General features: G+C 44.6%; 1 protein-coding gene across 2 annotated transcripts in view; it reads right to left on the reverse strand.

Annotated features, from left to right (window-relative positions):
* Positions 1-25,173, reverse strand: part of EPB41L5 (erythrocyte membrane protein band 4.1 like 5) — a 1,262,314-nt gene that overhangs the window by 572,145 nt on the left and 664,996 nt on the right. For both annotated transcript variants that reach the window (XM_078682077.1, XM_078682078.1), the window contains exon 11: positions 20,689-20,758. In XM_078682077.1, coding sequence (XP_078538203.1) covers positions 20,689-20,758 — 70 coding nt within the window. The remainder of the gene's footprint in view (positions 1-20,688; positions 20,759-25,173) is intronic.

Consider the following 25,173-nt stretch of genomic DNA (forward strand, 5'->3'; position numbering starts at 1 on the left):
CCTCCATCTTGTGAGTTGCAGCCTACCTGTGCCCCAATTTGCAGTGAGCAGAGTCCAGGAAGTGGTAAGGAGACAGACTAGTGCTGTCTCTTCCCAAAACAAAAAGCTGTTTAAAAAACGATTTCACTTTGTGTTAACTGTCTATGCCTGTGGTTGTTATAGTTAGGAATTGTAGTTTTAGCCTGCCTGTAATTGCATATTTTATCACCTGTGTTGTGTTTTAAACTTGTGGTTTCCATGATTACCTCCATTTAGTGTGTTGAATTGTGGGATTTGCAGTCCAACCTCTGTAGTTTGTCCCTCTCGTTCCTTGGTGACAAATCTGTTTTCCCTCCAAATTTCTCCTTTGCTCTGTGCTTAGACCTGCGTGCTAAAACAGTGCATCCCCAGCCACCATTTTGTGATCACAAGCCAGTGAGGCCAGCCCCCCGGCCTCCCCCCCCCCCCCAGCAACAGGGATTTTCTACATCATAGGGTGCTTCTGTAAGCTGTTTAGAGGAATATGCTACTTACCAGTATGCATCTGTTCTTGGCATGTAGGGCTGCTGATATTCACATCTTATGCATAGATCGCCACCTAGTGTTGGGTCCGGATGATTGCATATTGTTGTCCTGGAAGAGTCGTCGAAGTATCACGAGATAGGTGGCTCCTCCCCTGGACTACAGTGCGCATGGGCATCCTCTCCATCCTCAGATTGTTTTTCGCCATTGTGGCAGGGATGGAGTATGATACAGTAAGTAATGCCCATGCTAGAGAGTAATTCTGAATGCTAAAGCTGCTACAGGCACCAGGGAGGAGGGAGGGAGGCCGATGTGAATATCAGCAGCCCTACATGCCAACAACTGATGCATACTGGTAAGTGGCATATTCCGTTCGAGGCATGTGGGCTGCTGAATTCACATCTTATGCATAGAATGTATAGCAGTGTCCTCCTAGCGGCAGTTCCCCGTGCCAGCTGCAGCAGTTTGAAAAAGAGTTTTGAGTACAGCCTGTCCTACAGCTGCCTGCTGTTTGGAGTGTACATCTACACAGTAGTGTTTGGTAAAATTGTGTATGGTAGTCCACGTGGCTGCCTTACATATGTCCTCTAGAGGAATGTTTCCTAGGAAAGCCATGGATGCCCCTAACTTGCGTGTGGAATGCGCTCTTGGGGGAACTGTTAATGTGTGTTTAGCTTTTTGATAACAGATTTGTATGCACTTAACAATCCATCTGGCTATGCCTGATTTGGAAAAGGGGTTGCCTTCGTGCTGCGGTGAAAAGGCAACAAACAGTTGTTTAGTTTTCCTGAAAGGTTGTGTCCTATCTATATAGTAAAGGAGAGCTCTTTTGACGTCAAGGGTAAGCAGAGCTCGTTCTGCTACAGAATCTGGGTTAGGGAAGAATACCGGCAGTTCAATAGTTTGGTTGATGTGAAATTGGGACACCACCTTTGGCATAAATTTAGGGTTAGTCCGCAGCACTACCCTATTTGCGTGAATTTGTATGAATGGCTCTTGAATAGTTAGGGCCTGTAGCTCACTAACTCTACAAGGGAAGTAATTGCAACTAGGAAAGCTACTTTCCACGTTAGGATCTGTATCTCACATTAGTGTAGAGGTTCAAAGGGGGGTCCCATTAGCCTGGTAAGGACCACATTGAGGTTCCATACAGGAGAAGGAGGGTGCCTTGAAGGAATGATCCGTTTGAGCCCCTCCAGGAAAGCTTTAATAGCAGGCACTCTGAATAGTGAAAGGTGCTGCCTGTTTTGAAGATAGGCGGCCACTGCAGCTAAATGTATACGAATGGAGCTGTAAGCCAGATTGCATCTGTGTAAATGTAGTAGGTAACAGATGATGTTTTGTATAGATGCATCCAGCGGATTTATGTAATTATTTGTACAATAGATGACAAACCGCTTCCATTTCGCCGCATAGCATGCCCTAGTGGTAGGCCGCCTTGCCTCTTTGATAATATTCATACAGTCGGGAGGCAAGTTGAGGTAACCAAACCCTATGACTTCAGGAGCCAGATCGCAAGGTTGAGCTGTTGCGGATGTGGGTGCTGAATGCCGCCATGGCCCTGCGTTAAAAGACTGGGTGTTAGTCGCAGCCTTTGATGAGGAACCACGGAAAGTTCGCGGAACGTGGTATACCATGGTTGCCTTGCCCACGTTGGAGCAACTAGGATTAGTGTCATTGAATGTTGTCGCAGTTTGCGTGCCACTAGTGGTATGAGCGGGGCTGGTGGAAAAGCGTACGCAAATCTGCCTGACCAGTTCATCCATATCGCATTGCCCTGAGACTGCGGATGTGGAAATCTGGCGGCGAAGCTTTGGCATTTTGCGTTTTCCTTTGTGGCGAACAGGTCTATCTCTGGGTGACCCCACTGCAGGAAGTACGGGTGCAGCACTGAGGGATGCATCTCCCACTCGTGCGTCTGGTGGCTGTGTCTGCTTAGCAGATCCGCCATCTGGTTGTCTTTGCTTGGGAGGTGTTCCGCCATGAGGAAGATGTTTCTCTGAATGGCCCACTTCCACATGCTTTGCGCTAGATGTGACAACTGTGGAGAGTGTGTCCCTCCCTGCTTTTGTATGTAGTACATGGCAGTCATGTTGTCCGTCCGGATCAACACGACTTTGTTGCAAAAAGGAACTTTGAACGCCTTCATGGCCATGAAGATTGCCATCAGTTCCAGTAGGTTGACGTGCATCTTCCTTTGTTGGGTTGTCCACAGCCCCTGGACTGTGTAATGGATGACATGCGCTCCCCATCCCAGGAGAGATGCGTCTGTTGTCAGCACTATTTGTGGTACAGGCTCTTGGAATGGTCGTCCCCTGCAAAGGTTTTGTGGATTCCACCAATGCAGAGAGTTGTATGCACGACCGGTCACCAACACTAGGTCCTTCAATTGTCCGTGAGCCTGGTTCCACTGCCGAGACAAGCACTCCTGGAGGGGACGCATGTGTAGTCTCGCATGAGGGACTATGAAAATGCCATCATGCCTATCAACTGCATAAACACCCTTGCTGGGAGGGAGTGTTGTGGCCTGACGTTTTGAATGAGTAACAGAATGCTGTTGTTTCTGGCTGAGTTTGGCTGCGCCTTGGCCGCCAGAGTGTCTATTGTGGCTCCCAGGTACTGCTGGACGTGGGCTGGCTGAAGATGCGACTTGGGTTAGTTTAATGAGAATCCGAGGCTGTGTAGGAGGTGAATAGTGCGGGACACGTGATGGGCACATTGCTGGGCTGACTTTGCTTGGATGAGCCAATCGTCTAGATAGGGGTAGACGTGAACATGGTTTCTCCGTAGGTGTGCAGCCACTGTCGCCAGGCATTTGGTAAACACCCTGGGGCTGTAGTCACCCCGAAAGGCAGTACCTTGAACTGGTAGTGCTTGTTTTGGATGGTAAACCTGAGATATTTCCTGTGTGCCGGATGTATTGGTATGTGGAAATACGCATCTTTTAAGTCTAGGGTAGCGAGGAAGTCTCCCTGACTGAGTAACGGAAGAACTTGCTGTAAAGTGAGCATGTGAAAATGTTCTAACAAGATGTATTGGTTTAGGGGCCGCAGGTCTAGTATGGGCCTGAGAGACCCGTCCTTTTTGGGGATTAAGAAGTAGAGAGAGTACACCCCTGTACCTTGTTCCTGTATAGGGACGAGTTCTATGGCCCCTTTTTGCAGCATGCTGAGAACTTCTTGCTGCAATAAGTGTATGTGCTCTGCGGACATAGGACGGTGTTTTGGGGGTATGTTGGGTGGAGTGGATGTTAGCTCCAGACAATAACCATTCTGAATGAGTTGTCTCACCCACCTGTCTGTGGTAATGCTTTTCCAGACTGGCAGGAACTGCTGTAGTCTGCCCCCGACTGGTGTTATATGGTCTGGGGGCAGCGACAAGGCGTCACTGCTTAGTATTGGCAGAGGATCTGGTGTTATTATTTCCTCGTCCTCTGCCTTTGCTGCTGTTGCCACGGTATCCACCCCTATTTGTTTTAGTGTAGGTGGTTTGCGTGTTCCCTTTGTTGTATTGAGTTTGCTGGGATGCCTGTCCTCTTGAAGCTCCTCTGTTATTGGAGTGGCGAAAGGAACCACCTGTGAATTGTTGAGACTGCAAGGCCCCCATGGATTTGGCGGTCTCTGTATCTTTCTTTATTTTTTCTAAGATGGAGTCAACATCAGGGCCAAACAGAAAATCAGGGTTTACAGGCTGATTTAACAAAGTTGTTTGAATCTCTGGTTTGAACCCTGAGATACGCAACCAAGCATGCCTTCTGAGCATGACACTAGTGTTGATGGCTCTGGCTGCAGTGTCAGCTACGTCCAGCGCACATTTAATGGATGCGTTGGATATGAGTTTCCCTTCCTGTATAAGTGTTTCTGCTCCTTCTTTGAATGCATCAGGCAAATGTTGTAGCAGTTGTTCCAATGTGTCATAATGTGCCCTATCGTATCTGGCTAATAGGGCCTGTGTGTTGGAAATTCTCCAGATGTTAGTTGCCTGTGCAGCCACCCTCTTCCCAGATGCTTCCAACACTTTAGATTCTTTGTCTGGAGGAGGAGCATCACCAGTGGTCTGAGAGTTGGCCCGTTTACGGGCATTGGAGACAACCAAAGAGTCCAAAGGCAACTGTCCCCCTAATGTAGGTAGGGTCCACAGGCGCCGGTCTGTATTTTCTTTCAATGCGGGGGTTAAAAACCCTTGCCCTGGTGGTCTCTTTAAAAATGTCCCCTGCATGGTTGAGGACACCTTTTAACATTGGCAATGTTTTTACAGATTTTTCCGAAGTTGAGAAAGTGTCAAACAAGAAATCCTCCTCAATTGGGTCTGCATGCATGTCCACATCATGATTATGTGCTGCCCTCTCTATCAGTGCGTTAAACACTGCTGTATCCTCTGTGGGTGAAGTTTTTACAGGATAAGAAGGAGTTTCAGGGATAGGTTGGGACTCCCCTTGGTCAGAGGGTCTGTCCATGTTTGAGCCTGGTCATCTGGATCATTGTCCACAGGGTAACCATACTGTTCGTCATAGTTGTACCCTAGCTCCTCAGTAGAGCATGCGGGTGAGTAGGTAGAAATGTCCTGTTCATGGTACTGCACACTTTCAAAAAGGACAGGCGATGTGGAAGAGTCCCTTTTCTTTTTTTAGTGGAATTTTATAGGATTCCAGTGGATTTTCTGACCTGATTTTCCTTTGATATATGGTAAGTCTACCAGTGTCGGCATCGATATGGAGCTTTGACTGTTCATCATAGGATGGCTCCTGATATATAACGCTTGCTTCTTGAGGATGGCTCCTCTTCCCAAGTGTTAGAGGTGTGAATTGCTCAAAGCATTTTGTTGGATCCGTTCCCTTAGGTCGTGCCGTTGGGGGCAGACCGAACTTTATGGGTGGTTTCGGGCCTGGTGTTGATACAGCATCGACGGACTTTTGTTTGTTGTCGTGCTTTGCACTATGCGTGGACTTAGGTGTGTGCGTCGGAGGTGCGCACTTTTTAATGGATTCGATTTGCTCCTTCGAGACGCTTTTGGCTTTCGGCTCGAGGGCTTTGACCACCTTTGGTTTTTCGACTCGGTGCCTCGGTTCAAGGGCATTGTGAGAGTCCGGTCCCTTGTTTGTGTCGCTTCCCGTTGACGCCGACCCGTTCGGTTTGACGAACTTGGCTTTAGCGATGGCATGTAGCGCACCAATCTTCGGATCGACAGCCCTTGCGGTGGACCTCTTTGGGTCGTCGACACTTGGCCTCGACGTCGATTCCGATATGCTTGCACTCTTAGATCCGATGGCTGCCTTTAGCAGTTTCGGTTTCGTTTTCTCCTCGGTACATTTCGGTTTCGCTTTCTGGTGGGCGACCGATGGCTCATGTGAAACATTCTTAGCCGGGCTGAGACGCGGGGCTATAGAATGCTGAATACGGTCTTGGCTAAGGCCTTTCAGCGATGCCTCGACCGGAGCCTTGGAAAGTGTAAGTGTCTTGTTTATGCCCAGTACCCACTGTTGGGCCTGGTTCATCACTCGAGTCGTCGTCGGCAGAGGCTCCGATGGGGGACACGTCGTCCCTTACCTCTTCGATGTTTTGATCGTCAGCGACGTGCTCCTCGTCGACCTCATAGTAGTTGGAGCCATGCTCCGAGCCTGGATCCGACGCCTGTTGTGGATCCTCAGTGTCGACGATCTCCTCGTCGTCTTCATCGAAGATATTCACCGGGTCGGGCGCTGGCTTCAACATCGTCTGTCGTGCTGCACGTCTGAGCCTAAGCGTCTTCTTGGACCGGAACCGAGCACAAGCGAGGCAGTTGTCCTCGTTGTGGTCAGGAGATAAGCACTTGTGGCACACCGGGTGCACATCGATGTGCGGGTATTTTGCGTTACAAAGGGGGCATCGTTTGAATGGGCTCCGTTCCATCGACGATCGGGCCTTTGGTGTCGAAAAGGCCACGCGGCACTCTTCGACGTCCTGCTTCGAAAGAAACTGGAACAAGAACTCGGCACCAAACGAGAGAAACAATACCGACGACCCCGAAGGCCTTTTGGCCTTGAAGAAAAGTTTCCGAACTGTAGTTAAGAGAAGAACATCCGAACCCAATGGCGGAAAAAAACAATCTGAGGATGGAGAGGATGCCCATGCGCACTGTAGTCCAGGGGAGGAGCCACCTATCTCGTGATACTTCGAAGACTCTTCCAGGACAACAATATGCAATCATCCGGACCCAACACTAGGCTTCGATCTATGCATAAGATGTGAATTCAGCAGCCCACATGCCTCGAACCTGTATTTACTGGGGCCTGTCCACTTCGTTTTTTGGCCAGCAGGGGGAGGAAAGCTTTATTCAAACAGTATTGTTAGATTTAGAGTTAGTGAAGCCTTTATGTATCTATCTACTTTCAATGTACTAATGGATCTATATATTTATCACTTTCTTCTAATTTAGCATTTCCAATGCACTAGCCTATTTCTCAGCCTATACTTCACTCTATATATCTTCTAGCCCAACCTTCTGACTCATCTCAAACTTCTTTCTACTACTCCTTCTAATGCACTACCCTATCTCTCATCCTATACATCTATCAATATATCCTCTACATCCACTCATTTATCCCAAATCCCATACCACTACTATGATCGCCAAAATAACCCTTTCTAGACTCTCTCCTGCTCTACCCCTCCTTGCATCATCTGACACCTCTTTTTACTACACCAATCCCCTAAAACAAACCTTTCTAAACTCTCCCCTCTGACTCCTTACCTCCAAAACTCCTTTTTACTCGCCAAAAAAGCGCTTCAACACTTATCAGGGGTAACAAGTGCTATATGAATGCAAATCTTACTTCCCCTTTTATCCATCCGCTATCCTTCTCACTCCAAGTAACAGACTAATATCCACCACTGAAATTACTTCATATTTCACCATATTAACTCACCACTAATCCTTTATAGGCTTCCTGAATAGCATGCGTCAACAAGCGAGCGATAAATAAATACAAACCTTTGTCCTCCTCTATCCTTCTGCTATCATTCCAAATAACTGACTAACCTATCCACCACTTAAAATGTACTTGCATGTTTCACTATACTAATTCAACACTAATCCTCTATGGGTGCCGGAGTAGCGTGCTACCCGCCGAAAAAAAAGCTTTGACGCATCGTCAGGGGTAGTAAGGGCTATATAAATGCAATTACAATACAATACAATGATGACGACTACTGAAGCATAGGTGACCCCAGCACATGCTATCTGGAGGAGAGGGCCTCGACTTTGGATCCTGGGCAGGACAACAGTAGGGTGTTTGGTTGTAGCTAGCATTGATCAATCACCCCAAACTGAATACTTTGTGTCAGAATTGGTGACTTGAGGTGGTACCTCCTCGGTCAGCCTAGAGGGGCGACGGACACAGCTGGGAGTCCGATCTCTTTGGGATTGAGGAATTGTTAGAATCAAGCAATTTCTTTAATTCCCCGACTTGATGACCGCTGCAGTACCATAAGAATAGCAGTGACCTAGGAGGGCACGGATTTGAAGTGGAGGATTGCCACAAACAGCGCTGGTGGAATGTCTCTGAGGATTTACCATGCCTCCTAAGGAAAACAGAAAGAAGGCAGGAGATAAATTTTACTTTCATCTTAAAGTCCAGCTTCAACCGAGCGCAGTGGAGTTTCTCAGAAAAGAACTCCAGAAGAAAATTTGGCAGTACCCAAAAGTAAGTTCTGAACCTGGAGGCACTTGTGACAAAGATGGAGAACCAAGTCAAAACTTTGGGGACACAATGAGTGCCTACAAGGCCTAGAAGAACTGCGCTATTCTCTCAGAATTATGGTTGGAGGATGAAGTGGTACTGCTGACAACAATAACAGAGTGAAAACGGTTAGAGTTTTGGGTCTCTTGCTCCCATGTAAGGGTGCCCTTATGATTCACCTTTTGGAGGGCAAGGTCTTGGTAGGTGATAAAGAGCCCTGCCCTTCATAGTATGCATGGTCACCAGGATTACGATGAAGGCCTTGAACTAAAATCAATCTAGTATACGGAATGTGCTGGTTGAAATGGGAGACCGAACCCAAAGGCAAAGATAGCAACAAGGGCCACAGCAGCAAAGAGATTTCAAATTCAGAATATTTATCATCCAGAACCTGAGCACACAAGACTCAATAGAAAATAAATACAAGCTGTAAGAGATAAGCACATAAATGAGAGGCTTTGCTCTGGACCCCATTGGGTCTATGGCTGATATCGGAGGGCTCAGATTTTTTGTTTTTCCTTTAAGGTGCCCATATGCTCCTGGAAAGTAGCAATGGCGGAGTTACTATTGAGCTAATTTTAAATGATGGGAGATGGTTCAGCCTATATGTGGGCTGGAGCACTGTGGGTTTGTTTTGTGTGGCGAACAATGAGAGTCTACAGTCAACAGCCAGTACACTTACACTTTGATCATTTTGCCAAACATCTAATTAAAATTTGGGGAAAAAAAGATAATAAGGTAAGAGTAAAAGAGTTTGCATCCCATCCCTTGGAAAGGCAATTTTAATCAAAAAGTGAATCACATCCCTGTGGCAGGATGTGTTGTAAGTGAAGGAGGTTGGTGGAGGTAAAAAAACATCTCTGCAAGCCTAGTACAAGAACCAACAGATTCAATTCTTTAAGATTAATGAGAACTGGAACGGATTATCTAAAGGAAGTATCATTTGTGGGTGCAGTCTACCCGTGGAGCCTTTCCCACTAAAGATACTTTGAACCCTTACGCTGTAAGCATATGCCTTTGTTATACTTAAAGTATCCAGAAACGAAGCACGCTTCTCGTGCTCATGGTTGTCGCACTGCGAACATCGGGAACATGTCCCTCCAAAGTTTCCAATTCATCCCGGTATACCAAAATCCACCAGTATTCACTTACACCAGTCATATTTTAACATTTTCCTTAGTACTCTTCATCACAGCGGAGACAGCTTGATTCAATCTGCAAATTTTATTCAACTTTTCCGCCTCCGGTGGGGCGGGGGGGGGCCGTTTCTCGGTGCCTTGAGGCATCGGGGGGGAGGAAACACTGTTTCCTCTCCCCTGATGTCCCAATGCAGGGCATTCCTGGTTCTGGATCGCGCACAGCGTCGCGATCCTGCACCAGGAATGCCCCCACTAGACACCAGGGATGTTTGTTTCTGAAAAAGGAAGCGACCCCTTGGGCAAGGGTCGCTTCCAGGGGCCTGAAATTAATGTTTAGACTTTTCTGCCCCCCCCCCTGGGGGCAGATCGCGCGTTTTTTCGCCGAATCTTGCCCCGGGGGGGGGGGGGGGGGGGGGTGCAGAAAAGCCCACTAGACACCAAGGAGGAAGCGACCCCTTGGGCAAAGGTCGTTTCCAGGGGGCCAAAAATTTTTTTTTAGGCAGATCGCCCGTTTTTGTGGCTGAATCTGGACACAGGGGGGGGATGGGGGGGGGGGGGGGGGGGAGGGAGAAAAGCCCACTAGACACCAGGGATTGTCTTTTCTTTAGCAAAGGAAGCGACCCCTTGGGCAAGGGTTGCTTCCGGGGGGGTTCAAATTTTAAAAAGTTTTATATTCTGTCCCCCATTGGGACAGACACCCCATTTGTGACATAACCTGTGACATAGCCTGTTGTAATGTGTATTTTTTGTTTTCTAAAGTGTAATGTTTTATTTTCTCTTTAGACTGTTGCAGTGTGCAGTTTCATTACTGGTGGTTCTGCTGTTTGTGTAGTTGCATGTGTTTGGTAAGTGACCTATTTTGTACAATTTTAATGTAAATTTTTTTTTAAAAGTGTGTAGTAATAAGAGTATGTTTGGTTTCTGTTTTTTGTAATTGTGAAACATGTTTTGCATTTGTGCTTGATGTGTATTTTGCTGTTTGTAGATTTAAGTCTTTTTTCTTTCTAGTGGGATATCGTTGACTATTTGCTTTGTCTTTGCAGAGTAGGTGCTGGTGAGTGTGGCTGTATTTCTTTGTGATAAAGGCTTACATTTTTTACCTACTTTGCACAGTGTTGGTTGTTGAGTTGTGTGCGCAGTCTCCTTTCTTAGTGAGCATAATGGCTAGCCGCCGGATTACCGCTCAGCAAGTTGTTGGAATGCTTTTTGATTCTTCCTCGGACCATGGTGCTGAGAGTGACTCTGATTCTGAGGCAGAGGTGGGAGGTGAAGATTCTGGTAGTGAGTTTTCTCTGCACATGGCATAGTCTGATGATGAAGATACCCCGAGTGCTGATGAAGCTATTTTTGGTGTGGATGAAGTGCCTGTGTTAGAGGAGGACATTGTTGTGCCGATAGTGCGGCAAGAGGCATCTGGGGTGCAGCCTGGGGCTGCTAGACTTCACGTTGGTATAGTGCGGCGAGAGGCAGCTGGGCGGCAGCCTGGGGCTGCTAGACTTCCAGTTGGTGTAGTGAGACAAGAGGCAGCTGGGCGGCAGCCTGAGGCTGCAAGACTTGTCGATGAAAGTTCTAACCTCTGGGTTGCCCCAGGCATGGTGCGCCGGCATTGCCTGAATTTACTGGTGTTCCAGGGTGTAGTGTGTAGGGTGAACACTGAAAACTTTTTGCCAATTGATTTTTTCAAGTTGTTTATGGATGATGTGTTTTTGGCAGAGATTGTAGAGCAGACTAATTTGTATGCAGAACAGTTTGAGGGAGAACAGTGCCAGCCTTAAGCCCCACGCTAGAGCTACCTGGTGGACTCCCACAAATTTGCAGGAGATGAAAAAGTTTTTGGGTTTAACTTTTTTGATGGGCTTGCTTAGGAAACCATCAATGGCTTCATATTGGTCTTCTAGTCCCTTGATGGCAACAGCAATAATTCCGGCAGTCATGAGTCGTGATAGGTATTTGCTTCTGCTTCGGATGATGCATTTTGTTGACAATGGTTTAGCTTTGCAACGAGATCACCCTGATTGTGACCGTCTTTTCTAGATTCGGCCTGTCATTGATCATTTTGTTGATCGATTTCCTGAGATCTTTGCTCCTGGGAAAGAAATTGCAGTGGATGAGTCTTTGGTGTTGTTCAAGGGCCGCTTGGTATTTAGGCAATACATTCCTAGTAAGAGGGCACGCTATGGAATTAAGCTTTATATGCTGTGTGACAGTCGGACTGGATATGTCCTAATTTTAGGGTGTACACCGGTAAGGAATCCCAGATTAACCCCCCTGGTTGTCCGTCCACTTTTGGAGTGACTGAGAAAATTGTGTGGGAACTTGGTAGAGGATTTTTTAACAAAGGCCATCATTTATATGTAGATAACTTCTACACTGGTGTGCGGTTGTTCAGGGAATTGGCCAAAGTGGACACTGTTGCATGTGGCACAATCTGCTCTAACCGTAAAGGTTTCCCAAAAGAACTTGTTTGTCAAAAGCTTGCTCGGGGACAGTGCAGTGCATTGCGTTGTGAGGAGCTTTTATCTGTGAAGTTTTCAGACAGGAGAGATGTCTACATGTTGACTTCCATACATGATGAAAGCACTGAAGCGTTGACTGTTTGGGGTCAGGTTGCAGAAGCGCGCAAACCTGTGTGCATTATGGACTATAATAGGCACATGAGTGGTGTTGACAGAGTAGATCAGAGGTTGGAACCGTATGCTGCTCTTCGCAAGTCTTACATTTGGTACAAGAAGTTGGCTATCCATCTTTTCCACTTGGCAACCTTTAATGCTTTTGTTGTGTTCCAGCAATCTTGTCCTCAGTCAAAGATGACTTTTGTAAAGTTTCAGGAGTCTGTAATAGGCAGCCTTGTTTTAGTGGGACAGGCAAGTGTTCCTAGAGTTGGAGTGGTGGAGGATGTTGCCAGATTGAAAGATCGCCACTTTCCTGATCAAATTCCTCCTACAAACTCAAAAGACTTTCCCAGTCGGAGATGTAGAGTCTGTTGGCGAAGGTTTGCGGAAGGAGGTTCGTATGTACTGCCCCGAATGTCCTAACCCTGGGCTGTGTGTACCTGCTTGTTTTAGAATGTACCACACAAAAAAGAATTTTTGGGAGCATCCATGAGTGGTAAGTGAACAGGCTGGTCTCTATTCTTTAAAACTTATTGTTCAGTTTCAAAGTTGGCATTTGTGTAGTGTATTTAGATTTAGTTGTTGTGTTAGTAGATTTGTATCAATTTGTTTTTGTTTTATTATTTGTATTGAAAAAAAACTAAAGTATGATGTTGGTTTGCGTGTAGTGTCCATTGTCTGACGGTGTGCATGGTTTGGCGCTTGGCTGGCGGTGTCTGTGGACTGGTGCTTGGCTGGCGGTGTCTGTGGACTGGTGCTTGGCTGGCGGTGTCTGTGAACTGGTGCTTGGATGGCTGTGTGCGTGGTCTGGTGCTAGGTTGGCGGTGTGCGTGGTCTTGCGCTTGCCTGGTGGTGTGTTGGGATTGGTGCTTGGCTGGAGATTGGCTGGCGGTGTGTGGGGAGTGGCGCTTGCCTGGTGGTGTGTGTGCAGTGGTGATGTCCTGGCGGTGTGTGTGGACTGGTGTTTGCCTGGCGGTGTGCGTGGTCTGGCGTTTGGTTGGCGGTGTGTGTGGTCTTGCGCTTGCTTGGTGTTGTGTTTGGATTGGTGCTTGGCTGGTGGTGTGCCTGGACTGGTGCTTGGCTGGCGGTGTCTGTGGACTGGTGCTTTCCTGGCGGTGTGTCTGGACTGGTACTTGGCTGGCGGTGTGCATGGTCTGGTGCTTGACTGGCAGTGTGTGTGGTCTGGTGCTTGACTGGTGGTGTGCGTGGACTGGTGCTTGGCTGGCGGTGTGTGGGAAGTGACTTAATGCTGGTTACTACACACAGTGCTAGTTGAGCGCCACTCCATGTAATCCATGAGTTTGTGTAGTTGCTGTGTCAGGAATGTGAGCGTGTAAAAATGATGGGCCCTTGATTGGCGTTGTCTGCTGGTGGAAGTGTAGTAATGTGATGGGTCCGCGGCTGGCAGTGTGAATGTTTTGTATGTGTCACATGTATGAAAGGTGTATGAATGGCCTGTAAAGTGGTTGGTGCCTTGTCGTGGCTTTACAGCTCACGAGCTGTGAGTCAATAGTTCAGTTTCTTGTCCTTTCCATTATTAACAGTGTATTTAATTTTTTGTGAAATCACTTGCTAATACAATGGTATATACTGAACCATCACTCACCCTCGTGCCAAATCCAACCAGTATGTGTGTGTGTTTGAAAACTCGATGTCTGTGTAGTTTTTTTTTTTTTTTTTTTTTAAAGCAGGACGCACCTTGTCACTTTTTTTGTAAATGTTGTGATGTGTTGCTTTTGTGCCTGGTGGTGTGAATGGTCTTCTGTGTGTCAGGTATGAAAGGTGTGTGAATGGCCTGTAAAGCGGTTGGTGCCTTGAAGTGGCTTTACAGCTCACGAGCTGCGAGTCATTGGTTCAGTTTTTTCTCTCCATGTAATTGACAGTGCATTTCATTTTTGTGAAATCTCTTGTTAATAAAATGATATATACTGAACCATCACTCGCCCTCGTGCCAAATCCAACCAGTATGTGTGTGTGTTTGAGGAATAGATGGCTGTGTAGGGATCTTGTTTTTCTTAGTCTCTGTGCCAAGGTGTACATTCCGCTTACGAATAACCTGCCAATTGTAGATATTGTTGAAAACCCATGGGACTTTATGGTGATGTCTCTCTGGTGAAATTTAACAATTAATTGTATCCACAATATCCTGCAAAACTCACAATATCCGTCATAATTTCCTTTCAATATTGCGCCCAAATTGTCACGCTGCACAAGTAAACAACTAATTGTGTCAAAACTAATTAGTTTAGCTAGGGGGGGTCACATGGGTTCATCAATCCTTCCTCGGTTGCCATCTAGGGTAACCTAGCATACCCACACTTTTTTGGAAAGTAGACATCCGTTGGCTTTCAAGGGGGTATGGCTTGCATGGATCCTCCAACGTTCCTTTTCTCAGAATCCCTAGCAAACTTTAAATGTAGCTGAAAAAAAAATCTTTTTTCAAACATTTTTGTGTTTAAAAGTGTGGCATCACTGGGCTCACACAAATTTCCACCCACCCCGCGTTACCCCAGGTCTCCCGAAAAAAATGGTACCTCACTTTCCTGGGTCTGCCTAGTGCCTGCGACAGGAAACAGCGCAAAATGCAAGGTGTTCGCACCGCAATTTCGCAGTGAAAACGGGCCCTTTTTTGGCAAAGTGCCTACCTTTCGTTTTTGAACCCAAGCTCTGTTGGCACCTCGGGAAACCTAGCAAACCTATACATTTTTGAAAACTAGACACCCAGGGGAATTCAGGATGGGGTGACTCGACTGCCTCCCACCAGGTTCTGTTACCCAGAATCCCTTGCAAACCTAAAGAATTGACAAAAAAAATGCATTTTCCTCACATTTCTGTTGTGGAAAGTTCTGGAATCTGCGTGGATCAACAAATTTTCACCCACCCAGCGTTCCCCCAGGTTTTCCGAAATAAATGGTACCTCACTTGCGAGGGTAGGCATAGTGGCTGCAACAGGAAAAGGCCCACATTGTACGGTGGAGACTTTAAAATAACCTATTGTAAAACTACCTTCTATTTTGGGGTGGGGGGGGCACCTGAGTTTTTGGCCCGGGGCTGGGCGGCAAACATGTGAAACTAACAAACCCAAACAGTTCTGAAAACTAGACACCCGGGGGAGTCCAGGGAGGTATGGCATGCGTGGGTCCCCCAATGTTTTCCTACCCAGAATTCCTTGCAAACCTTAAAATTAGGTTAAAAAAAATCACTTTTCCAAACTTTTTTGCGTGGGATCTCCGTGCCGGCAAAAATGTCCTACCATCTAGCGTTCCCCTTGTTCTCCCGAGTAAAATGACACCTCACTTGTGTGGGTGGGCCAAAGCAGAACAGGCCAAAAATTTATTTTTAAGAAATTGTAGCATTCAGGATTGACAAATTAAGCACAGAGAATTCTACTGTTTTGGGGTTATCCTAGTCACAGGCCTTTGGCCCACCCACACAAATGAGTTATCATTTTACTCGGGAGAGCAAGGGGAACGCTGGGTGGTAGGACATTTGTGCCGGCACGGAGATCCCACGCAAAAATGTATGGAAAAGTGTTTTTTTAACCTAATTTTAAGGTTTGCAGGGAATTCTGGGTAGGAAAACATTGGGGGACCCACGCATGCCATACCTCCCTGGACTCCCCCAGGTGTCTAGTTTTCAGAACTGTTTGGGTTTTGTAGTTCCCAGAGATGCCCGCCGAGCCCTGGGCCAAAAACTCAGGGGGCCCCCCCAAAAAAAGAAGGTATTTCTACTATAGGTTATTTTAAAGTCTCCACCGTACGATTTGGGCCTTTTCCTGTTGCAGCCACTATGCCTACCCACGCAAGTGAGGTACCATTTTTTTCGGGAGACCTGGGGGAACGCGGGGTGGGTGCAAATTTGTTGATCCACGCAGATTCCAGAACTTTCCACCACAGAAATGTGAGGAAAATGCGTTTTTTTGTCAATTTCTTAGCTTTGCAAGGGATTCTGGGTAACAGAACCTTGTGGGAGGCAGTTAAGTCACCCCATGCTGAATTCCCCTGGGTGTGTAGTTTTGAAAAATGTATAGGTTTGCTAGGTTTCCCTAGGTGCCGGCAGAGCTAGGGTTCAAAAACGAAAGGTAGGCACTTTGCCAAAAAAGGGCCCGTTTTCACTGCGAAATTGCGGTGCGAACACGTTGCGTTTTGCGCTGTTTCCTGTCGCAGGCACTAGGCAGACCGAGGCAAGTGAGGTACCATTTTTTTCGGGAGACCTGGGGGAACACTGGGTGGGTGGAAATTTGTTGATCCACGCAGATTCCAGTACTTTCCACCACAGAAATGTGAGGAAAATGCGTTTTTTTTTTTTACAATTTTTTAGATTTGCAATGGATTCTGGGTAACAGAACCTGGTGGAAGGCAGTTGAGTCACCCCATCCTGAATTCCCCTGGGTGTCTAGTTTTCAAAAATTTATAGGTTTGCTCGGTTTCCCTAGGTGCCGGCAGATCTAGGGTTCAAAAGCGAAAGGTAGGCACTTTGCCAAAAAAGGGCCAGTTTTCACTGCGAAATTGCGGTGCGAACATGTTGCGTTTTGCGCTGTTTCCTGTCGCAGGCACTAGGCAGACCCAGGCAAGTGAGGTACCATTTTTCACGGGAGACCTGGGGGAACGCTGGGTGGGTGGAAATGTGTTGATCCAGGCAGATTCCAGAACTTTCCACCACAGAAATGTGAGGAAAATGCGTATATTTCCCCAATTTTTTAGGTTTGCAAGGGATTCTGGGTAACAGAACCTGGTGGGAGGCAGTTGAGTCACCCCATCCTGAATTCCCTGGGTGTCTACTTTTCAAAAATGTATAGGTTTGCTAGGTTTCCCTAGGTGCCGGCAGAGCTAGGGTTCAAAAACGAAAGGTAGGCACTTTGCCAAAAAAGGGCCCGTTTTCACTGCGAAATTGCGGTGCGAACACGTTGCGTTTTGCGCTGTTTCCTGTCGCAGGCACTAGGCAGACCGAGGCAAGTGAGGTACCATTTTTTTCGGGAGACCTGGGGGAACACTGGGTGGGTGGAAATTTTTTGATCCACGCAGATTCCAGTACTTTCCACCACAGAAATGTGAGGAAAATGCGTTTTTTTTTTTTACAATTTTTTAGATTTGCAAGGGATTCTGGGTAACAGAACCTGGTGGAAGGCAGTTGAGTCACCCCATCCTGAATTCCCTGGGTGTCTACTTTTCAAAAATGTATAGGTTTGCTAGGTTTCCCTAGGTGCCGGCAGAGCTAGGGTTAAAAAACTACAGGTAGGCACTTTGCCAAAAAAGGGCCCGTTTTCACTGCGAAATTGCGGTGCGAACACGTTGCATTTTGCGCCGTTTCCAGTCGCAGGCACAAGGCCGACCCACACAAGTGACGTACCATTTTTATCGGGAGACTTAGGGTAATTCAGATTTGTAAATCAACTGTTATTACCTATTGAGTTTTCATGCATTTCTCCCTTCCCAATGAAAGACTTTGAAAAAAGTTTTGAAAAATGACCAATAAATCTCATGCTAGTAGGAGTATTCCCAATTTTGAAAATTTACAAATATATACTGTTTCTAAACTCTATAATTTGTACCCAATTCAGAAATACATAGGTGTCTTTCATACCGATTTTTCCATGTATACATTTTCCAAGAATAAGTGCTCTATACCCAGTAAATAATAAAATACCATTGAAAGTTGCTGCTCGGTTTTTGGCTCTGGGTTCGTCGGGTTCTTTGTGAAACTACAAGTCCTATATATCCCCACAACCAGGAAGGTCAAACGGATGTAACGGTATATTGCTTTCAAAGAGCTGTCAAAATTACAAGAAGTTATAGGTGAAAACGTTGAGACAAAAGGCTGTTTTTTTCAACTAATTTTCAATTATTCCAATATTTAACTGTTAGTTTCTATACAGAAACCTTCATGGATTTAGACAAATGACCCCTTTCTGAATTCAGAATTTTGTCTACTTTTCGGAAATATACAGCTTTCCAGGATCCATTATTGCTTTCAAACTCATTTCTACCATTAACTGGAAGGAGGTTGAAAGCTCTAAAAATAGCAAAAAAAGGCTATGTCCCAGAAAAATGCCAAAACTGTGTGAAAAATGTTGGTTCTCTGACAAAAGACTGTCATTCCCTAAAAGCTGAGAAAATGGAGATTTCAGCTCCACAACCCCTTTTTTGATAACATTTGCAGGGAAAAACCCAGAGGCTTTCATTTGCAGCCCGTTTTTCCCATTTTTCTGGAAAAAAAAAACATTTCACTGTATTTTGCTTAATTTCTGGGACCCCTCCAAGGGAATCCACAAACCCTGGGCACCTTTAGAATCCACATGTTGGAAGAAAAGGACGCAAATTTGGCGTGGATACCTTATGTGGTCAAAAAGTTACAGGGGCCTAAGCGCGCACTACCCCAAATCGCCAAAAAAAGGCTTAGCAGAGGAGGGGAAAAGGACTAGCAGCAAAGGGGTTAATACTCATGTATTTTATAATTGGCACATAGCGTTTATTTGGCAGCATCATGGATCTCAGTTTAATTACACGGTGTAATGGATTTAACAGGTAGCAATTTGTTTTGAACAGCAAGCTCACTTTGGTGTATTGTGGGAATCTGAGTTTCTAGGGGGAGCTTTGGAAAACATTGTGTGTAGCTAACAGGGAAGAAGCCAGGTGGTAATAATTAACATCATTGATTCAAGTCTATTTAATGAGTCAGTGAATAAGAAGGAGGTAACATGGGCCGTTGGAAAGGAAGCACGGATGATTTACGTGTTTAAGGAGAGAAGCGCGAGGAGGTAAGATTGAGGCAGACCACTTTTCATAAAAGAATAGTAGAGAAGGGGTTAAGCAGAAGGATGACGGGAGGGACTGGGTTCTTGGAGAGAAGGATAACGGGAGGGACTGGTTTCTTGGAGAGAAGGATGACGGGAGGGACTGGTTTCTTGGAGAGAAGGATGAGGGTTCAGTTAAGCACATGAGGCTTCGTTTTAGAGAACAGTATTGGTGGTTTGGTGAAAGGGAAGGAGGTGGTTAGCGAGAGGGACGGAGTATGGAGACTTTGAAAGGGTAAGAATGAATTGAGCAGGCACAGTTAGTTCGGTTTGAGTATTTGAGGCTTGGGTGCGAGCAGTGATAGTTTCTTTGCTTTTTTGTTTAGTTAGGTGTATGGTTTGTATGTGAGGGGGTAAGTAGGGGATCATAGGTTTACACTAATCGCAGATTCAGTGCACATGTATGTATTACCTAGGATTAATCAGCTGAACTGTTTATGTCACTTGCTTTTGTTTCTGTTTTAGAATTCCCTGATGAAGAGCCTTAGGGGCTCGAAATGCATTGGATCTAAAAAAAATTCGTGCCCTCTTCAAAAATTATTCTGTGATCAATCTGAGTGTATCGTTGTACAAAGCCCAGAATGGCATACAGTCGATACTGAAAAAGTGGAATACAATTTGCAGATTGAATCATGCTGTCTCTGTTGTGATGAAGAGTACTAAGGAAAATGTTAAAATATGACTGGTGTAAGCAAGTGAATACTTGTGGATTTTGGTATACCGGGATGATTTGGAAACTTTGGAGGGACATGTTCCCGATGTTCGCAGTGCGACAACCATGAGCACGAGAAGCGTGCTTTGTTTCTGGATACTTTCGTATTTCTGTGATGGAGGCGGTTCACAGTAACTGTTCGCACGAACTACTCTAATAACACTTAAAACATGGTTTCATTACAAGGGAAGGAGAGCATGCTCACTCATTTTCAATTTGCTTTGTTATACTTTAAGTCATCTTTGCCAATTGAATTTACTAAATCATGTATAACAGTATGGGTGATTTCGCTACATTGTACATGCAGAAACATTTACACAAATTAAAGGATGAAAGGGTTTTTCCAGTCTTCTAAAGGATGGGTGAGGCTAATGATGTTCAGGTGCTGGTGAGAGAAAGGAGTGGATTGAGAGAAAGGAGTGGATTGAGAGAGAAAGGAGTGGATTGAGGTAGAAAAAGAGAAAATACATGTTCAACCATTTAGTTCATGAAAATATTCCTACAGTTACTTCCAAGTGTTATAGCATATGGTTCTAAAGACCAAACCAACTGCTCAAATATAGAAGTCAGGAGTAGCAAGATTTGTGTGAATGGTGCAAAAGAATTGCCGGAAGGGCAAATACTTGTAGCAATTTGTTTGCAGATTGGAGACAACTGGATATGTTTTCCTACTATCCATGGGATTATGGGTAATGCACACACTTTTGGAGAGGACCAGAAGCAGCTTGAAAGTCAGTGGACATAATGTAGCATTGTTGATATTGTAGGCCAGATATAATGCCAACAGCCACCGTTCGGACTACTACAAGGCACACTGGTTTGAATCTCGTATGGCCCCTCCCCCTGACTAGCGGATACCAGTGAGCTAGTACAGAATGAAGATCAAATGTGATTTGTGCAAGTTTGAGGAAAACGCAAGTTGGCTAATACAGCCAAATTAAAACAGCGGCAAACAATCAAGATGGCAGTATCAGTACTAAGCTGGAAGGCAACATAGTTTAACAACTCTGCTGGTATGAGCTGTACATGCACAATTATATTTTATGCTATGCCACACTGCAAGGATTTCAGCAGATAAAAAATGTTGCAAAGTGAACAGTAATTACAAAAAGAAGTAGAAAAAAAATCCACAGCACGATAGAAATCTCCATGTCAAACAGCTGCAAAAAACAATCTTCAAAACTCACCCCGTTTCCAGAAAGGGTGCTACCCACCTGTTCATCGTCCTCCACTACGACTAGTGTTAGTTTGCTCTTTCTAAAGTCCAGGCGTGTTATTTTTGGCCTTAATAAGGAAAAAAAAACATTGTTGACATACAAATCAGCCATATGAGAGAAATAATGTAAGAATTTGAGCTACACATCGACATGTAGGAGAAAAGACCCACAATCACACAGGAAAGTCCAGAGGTACATAAAACACATCTCAAGCACAGAGGTTCATTCACAAGCGAGTCAAATTTTTTTTTTAAAGTGGACTTATTTAATCAGTACTTCCATTTCGCACTATCAATAATTTACACTTCTAAACAGTGGGCACTAGGTTGTCTCAACCTTATCTTGTTTGCCATCACACCTTTTGTATACTTATTAGTGCATACTTCAGCAATGATAATTTATCATTTATTTGCAATTAAATAAGCTTCCATTGTTTCAGTCCTGGCATTTTACTGATTATTCTAGTGCAACACCGCAGATAACATCATTTAGCCGGTGCACCGACCAAGAGAGGTACAGAACGGATCACTGTACTATGCAGAAAAACAAAACCAGTCATCGGTCAACTTTGAGAATAAAATACTGTTCATACAGACGCTCTTGCCTGTTCGTGAATGGCTTTATTGTGTAGATTTTTCTATATGCAATAACACATTATAATAACAGATATACTTTATTCACATTCTTGGAACTCTAAAAACAGTTTTATACAAAAAACAAAACTTCTGCTTGAGTGACTGACATGCTGGATTAGGCCATACTTCTTATAGCAGCAGGCGTAGACCCACCACCCAGAGTAAACGTTTTCTGGTGCCTCCGTGAGAGCTCTTTACTTTAACAAAGAATGTATCCACTGTTCACCAACAATAGTCCTTCATGGGAGTTTTTATTTTTTCACATTGTCACTAATTTCATCTGCTGAAATTCTATCCTTGAACTGAATCACCGACCGCATGCCTCCTTTATTTAATGAACTTTCCGCAACTAGTTCACTGAGAAGCTAACAAAAAAAACAAATTCCTGTCGTGAGGTATAGGTGGAGACGTTTTATTTAATTCTGATGAGAATATTTTTAAAATGCTATACAGACAATGTCAAGTTCGTGTAATTTAGGTTTTATTTTAGAAAATGTCCACCTATAGAGGATAATGAACATTTTGATCATATTTACTTATTTAAAACGGTGTTTCAAACGACTGTGTCACAGCGAGACCTGGTCTACGACTCCTGGGAAAAAATATATTTTGTCTCAGCTACGCCAAAGCTAGCGGAGTAACACAAGTTCAACCTTATTAGGCTGAGCCTGGGCACCGCATGCGCTGCTCTGCTAGGCATGCTGTATTGAGAGTATGTACTTGAAGCCCCGCCCACTCTCCGCCCATATTTTTCATTGGCTTGTGTCATTGCCCTTGGTAAATTCTTGCTTTGGATTCGTAAATAGGCTTGTTCGTCCATCCTTAGTGCCGCCTTGTCTTCATGTGTAACCTCCCATGAGGAGACCCACTTTTACATGTATTGTTGCCCTGTAGGCTTTAATTACAGCCACCGAGCACTATTTTGTTTAATGGTTTTCTCATGCCTGCTGTTGCAGGCAGGACACGCTCTCTCGCAACAGCTTTATTATTTTGTTACATAGCACGGCAGGCCATTCTGATAGTGGCAGCTGTCCCTTTGCTTTACTAGTTGCGCCAAACGCGGGTGCATGTTTTAAAATGTATTTATTTTAAATGCCCCATGCCGCACTTACATTTTAATTTTTATAATACATGGAAACTTTATAGCACGCCCCTTGGGTCCTGCTCCGAGAGAATGAGGTGCTTCCAAATCAGCTTCCCATCAAGAGGGGCACCCAACAGATTTGCCCGCTCTGGACCTTTGTTTGCATTAGAGATAAATCCTTGGTCGAATGGCTGCAAGTTGACGCACATATAAGTGGCTTTCTTTGGCGTGGTGAGCAGGAGGCACAGTACTCGTATATGGGGTCGATATGATCCTATTTGTGCAGCAACATTAATACTTCCATTCCACGCATTACATAAGTTTTCAAAATGTATAGAGACCCCTCTGGACTGAAGTTAAATATGAAGAAAATCACCTTGGTGCATCTTTTGGAAGGCGTCCCTGTTGCCTGGGAGATGCGGTCTTGAGAGAAGCAGGGAATCACTTTTGTTATTTAGCCATGGCGATTACACGGACATCATAGGAGTTGGGAGTTGAACATCCCCCCCTCCCCCTCCCTATTAATGGCAGATCAGAATACGCTGCCTGTAAAGGTAACCGAATATAAAGGCAAGTCAATGGTTCTTTGGATGCTCAATGTCTGGGAACACAGAAAGGGATATTGGACAGGCAATACTCTGTATACGTGCCCCGCCGGAACACATCCAAATTTCTAGATCATTATACCAGATGTGGCAAAGCAAAGTTAGTCATCAGAGTGACTCAACGCCCTAACATGCCCCTGGTCTTAAGCCACAGAAGGCATATAAGGGCACCCCTTAGAGATGTAGGGCCACATACACCCAGGAGGACAATTTATTGATTGAATCTGTTGTTCTAAAGAAAGGCAACAACCACTTTGGTTGGATGAACACAAGGCCTTTAAAATGAGGATCCCCACTTCATGGACACTTTTCCACGAGTTTGAAGTAAAGATAACTGCACAGGCAAATTCCTCTGTTACTGTCAATTTCTGGAAGGCTAGAAACTAAGAATACTAGGCCATGCTATGAGCCTAGTTAATGCCAAGATGTTAACCTCTGGTCCCAACATGCCAATGTGGTGGAAGCAATCGGAGATGTTTGACAGGACACTTGGAGAGATTGCCCTCCCATATCTTACCTATATTCTTTTTACTTTGGCATGTATTGTTCTGGTTAGTGAATACAAACAATGGTTCCTTTTATGGAAAAAAAAGACATTAAGCAAAAAGAAGGTTTTTATAACAGCATATGAGAGCAACATTTTATTTATCATTAAACAATGGTAAAGCATAAAAAACACCTTTTAGAAGCAATTTTGATTCATGGATGGTTGGTTCCCTGTTGCTATCCACTTCTACTTTCAAATTAACACCTTCTCAAGTTTGTTCTGCGTATACAGACTATTTGAATTGAGCCTTAAGCATTCACTTCTCCCATTTATCACAGATGGTGAACAGGGAGATTTTTAATGAGTGCTAATAAGAGATCTTCTTAACACCAATATAAAATTGAACTTTCATATATCTCCCAACAAGCAGGCAACATGTTGTGAGCTGGCCAGGAAACCAACTCCAGGATCCAGGGAAAAATCCTGATCACATTTTACTTCAAAATCAAAAACTGCAATAGTTTTGAGTCTGGGATGAGTTTAGACTATGTGCTGCTAATGACCAATGGTATCAACTTGGCAATCTGAGGAACACCATCTGAAAATCAGCACCCACTTTAAGCAGAAAAGCTGGAATAAGAGAACATCCACTTAGGGTAAAAATGCATCCACCTATGATTTGTCGCTTAAACAGCTAACTTTAGATTCCCCCATTTTTAAGCTATATGTTACGGAACTACCAAAGGAATAAAAAACATTGTGCACGTTTGTACCAAAATCCTCTGCCCATTGATTCCTTATGGAGTAAGTCGCATGATTTGTCTTTTTTCTCTTTAATTCAGAATTATTTTAAGATTTGGATTATTTGTGTATATGACAGCCAAAACCAGCCTCTGTGCTCAATTTTATGTGACTTGTACAGACCCGGGAAAATCTAGGATATGGGTGATGACAATATTTCACCACCTGTCAACAGCTGGTATGGTGAGGAAAGAATAGCAGGTCAGGCAGACATCCGATGTAGTTTCACAATTAATCATCGGATTTCTGAAATGTTAACACTTGCTTCGATTTAAAGAAGTGTTGGAAGGTCTTAAATCTAATCAGTGTCTTGTTTTTTGTCAGTGTCCGATACATAAAAGGAAATTCAGGGAGAGTAAGTGTAGATTAGGTTACTCAAGGAATTGCAAAAATGCAGCTCTACAACAGCAGTACATCTACCACAATGGGTGGCAAAAGCTGCAAAATAAAAGAATTTAAATTTGGGGAATAATAATCCTCTTTCCACTTGCGGATGGCATATACTCTGCAGACTGCTAGCCTTGGTTGTATATTTTGCCAACTGTGAAAATAAACTTGCAAACTGCTGAAGAGGGTGTTCTAAAAACTTAAACTTGAAGGGGGGAAAAAAAACTAAATTAGAGAGTATGGACTTTTTAATTCACGCTACCCATCAGATTATCAAAACAAGGTGATAATTTAATCATTCAAATAACTATTTACTGCTTTCAAAACGATGTATAATTCAAAAGTCTGCATCATTTTCATTGCCAAAAATTCTGAGTTACCTTTAGCGTTTGAGAATAGACAACAGGTAAAAGTGGCAAAACCTCGGTGGATGCATAGGACAACAGTGATTTCTTCATTTGATGGTCAACCCTGTATCCACTT

The sequence above is a fragment of the Lissotriton helveticus genome, chromosome 3_1 (assembly GCF_964261635.1).
Source record: "Lissotriton helveticus chromosome 3_1, aLisHel1.1, whole genome shotgun sequence".
In the NCBI taxonomy this organism is placed as follows: domain Eukaryota; kingdom Metazoa; phylum Chordata; class Amphibia; order Caudata; family Salamandridae; genus Lissotriton; species Lissotriton helveticus.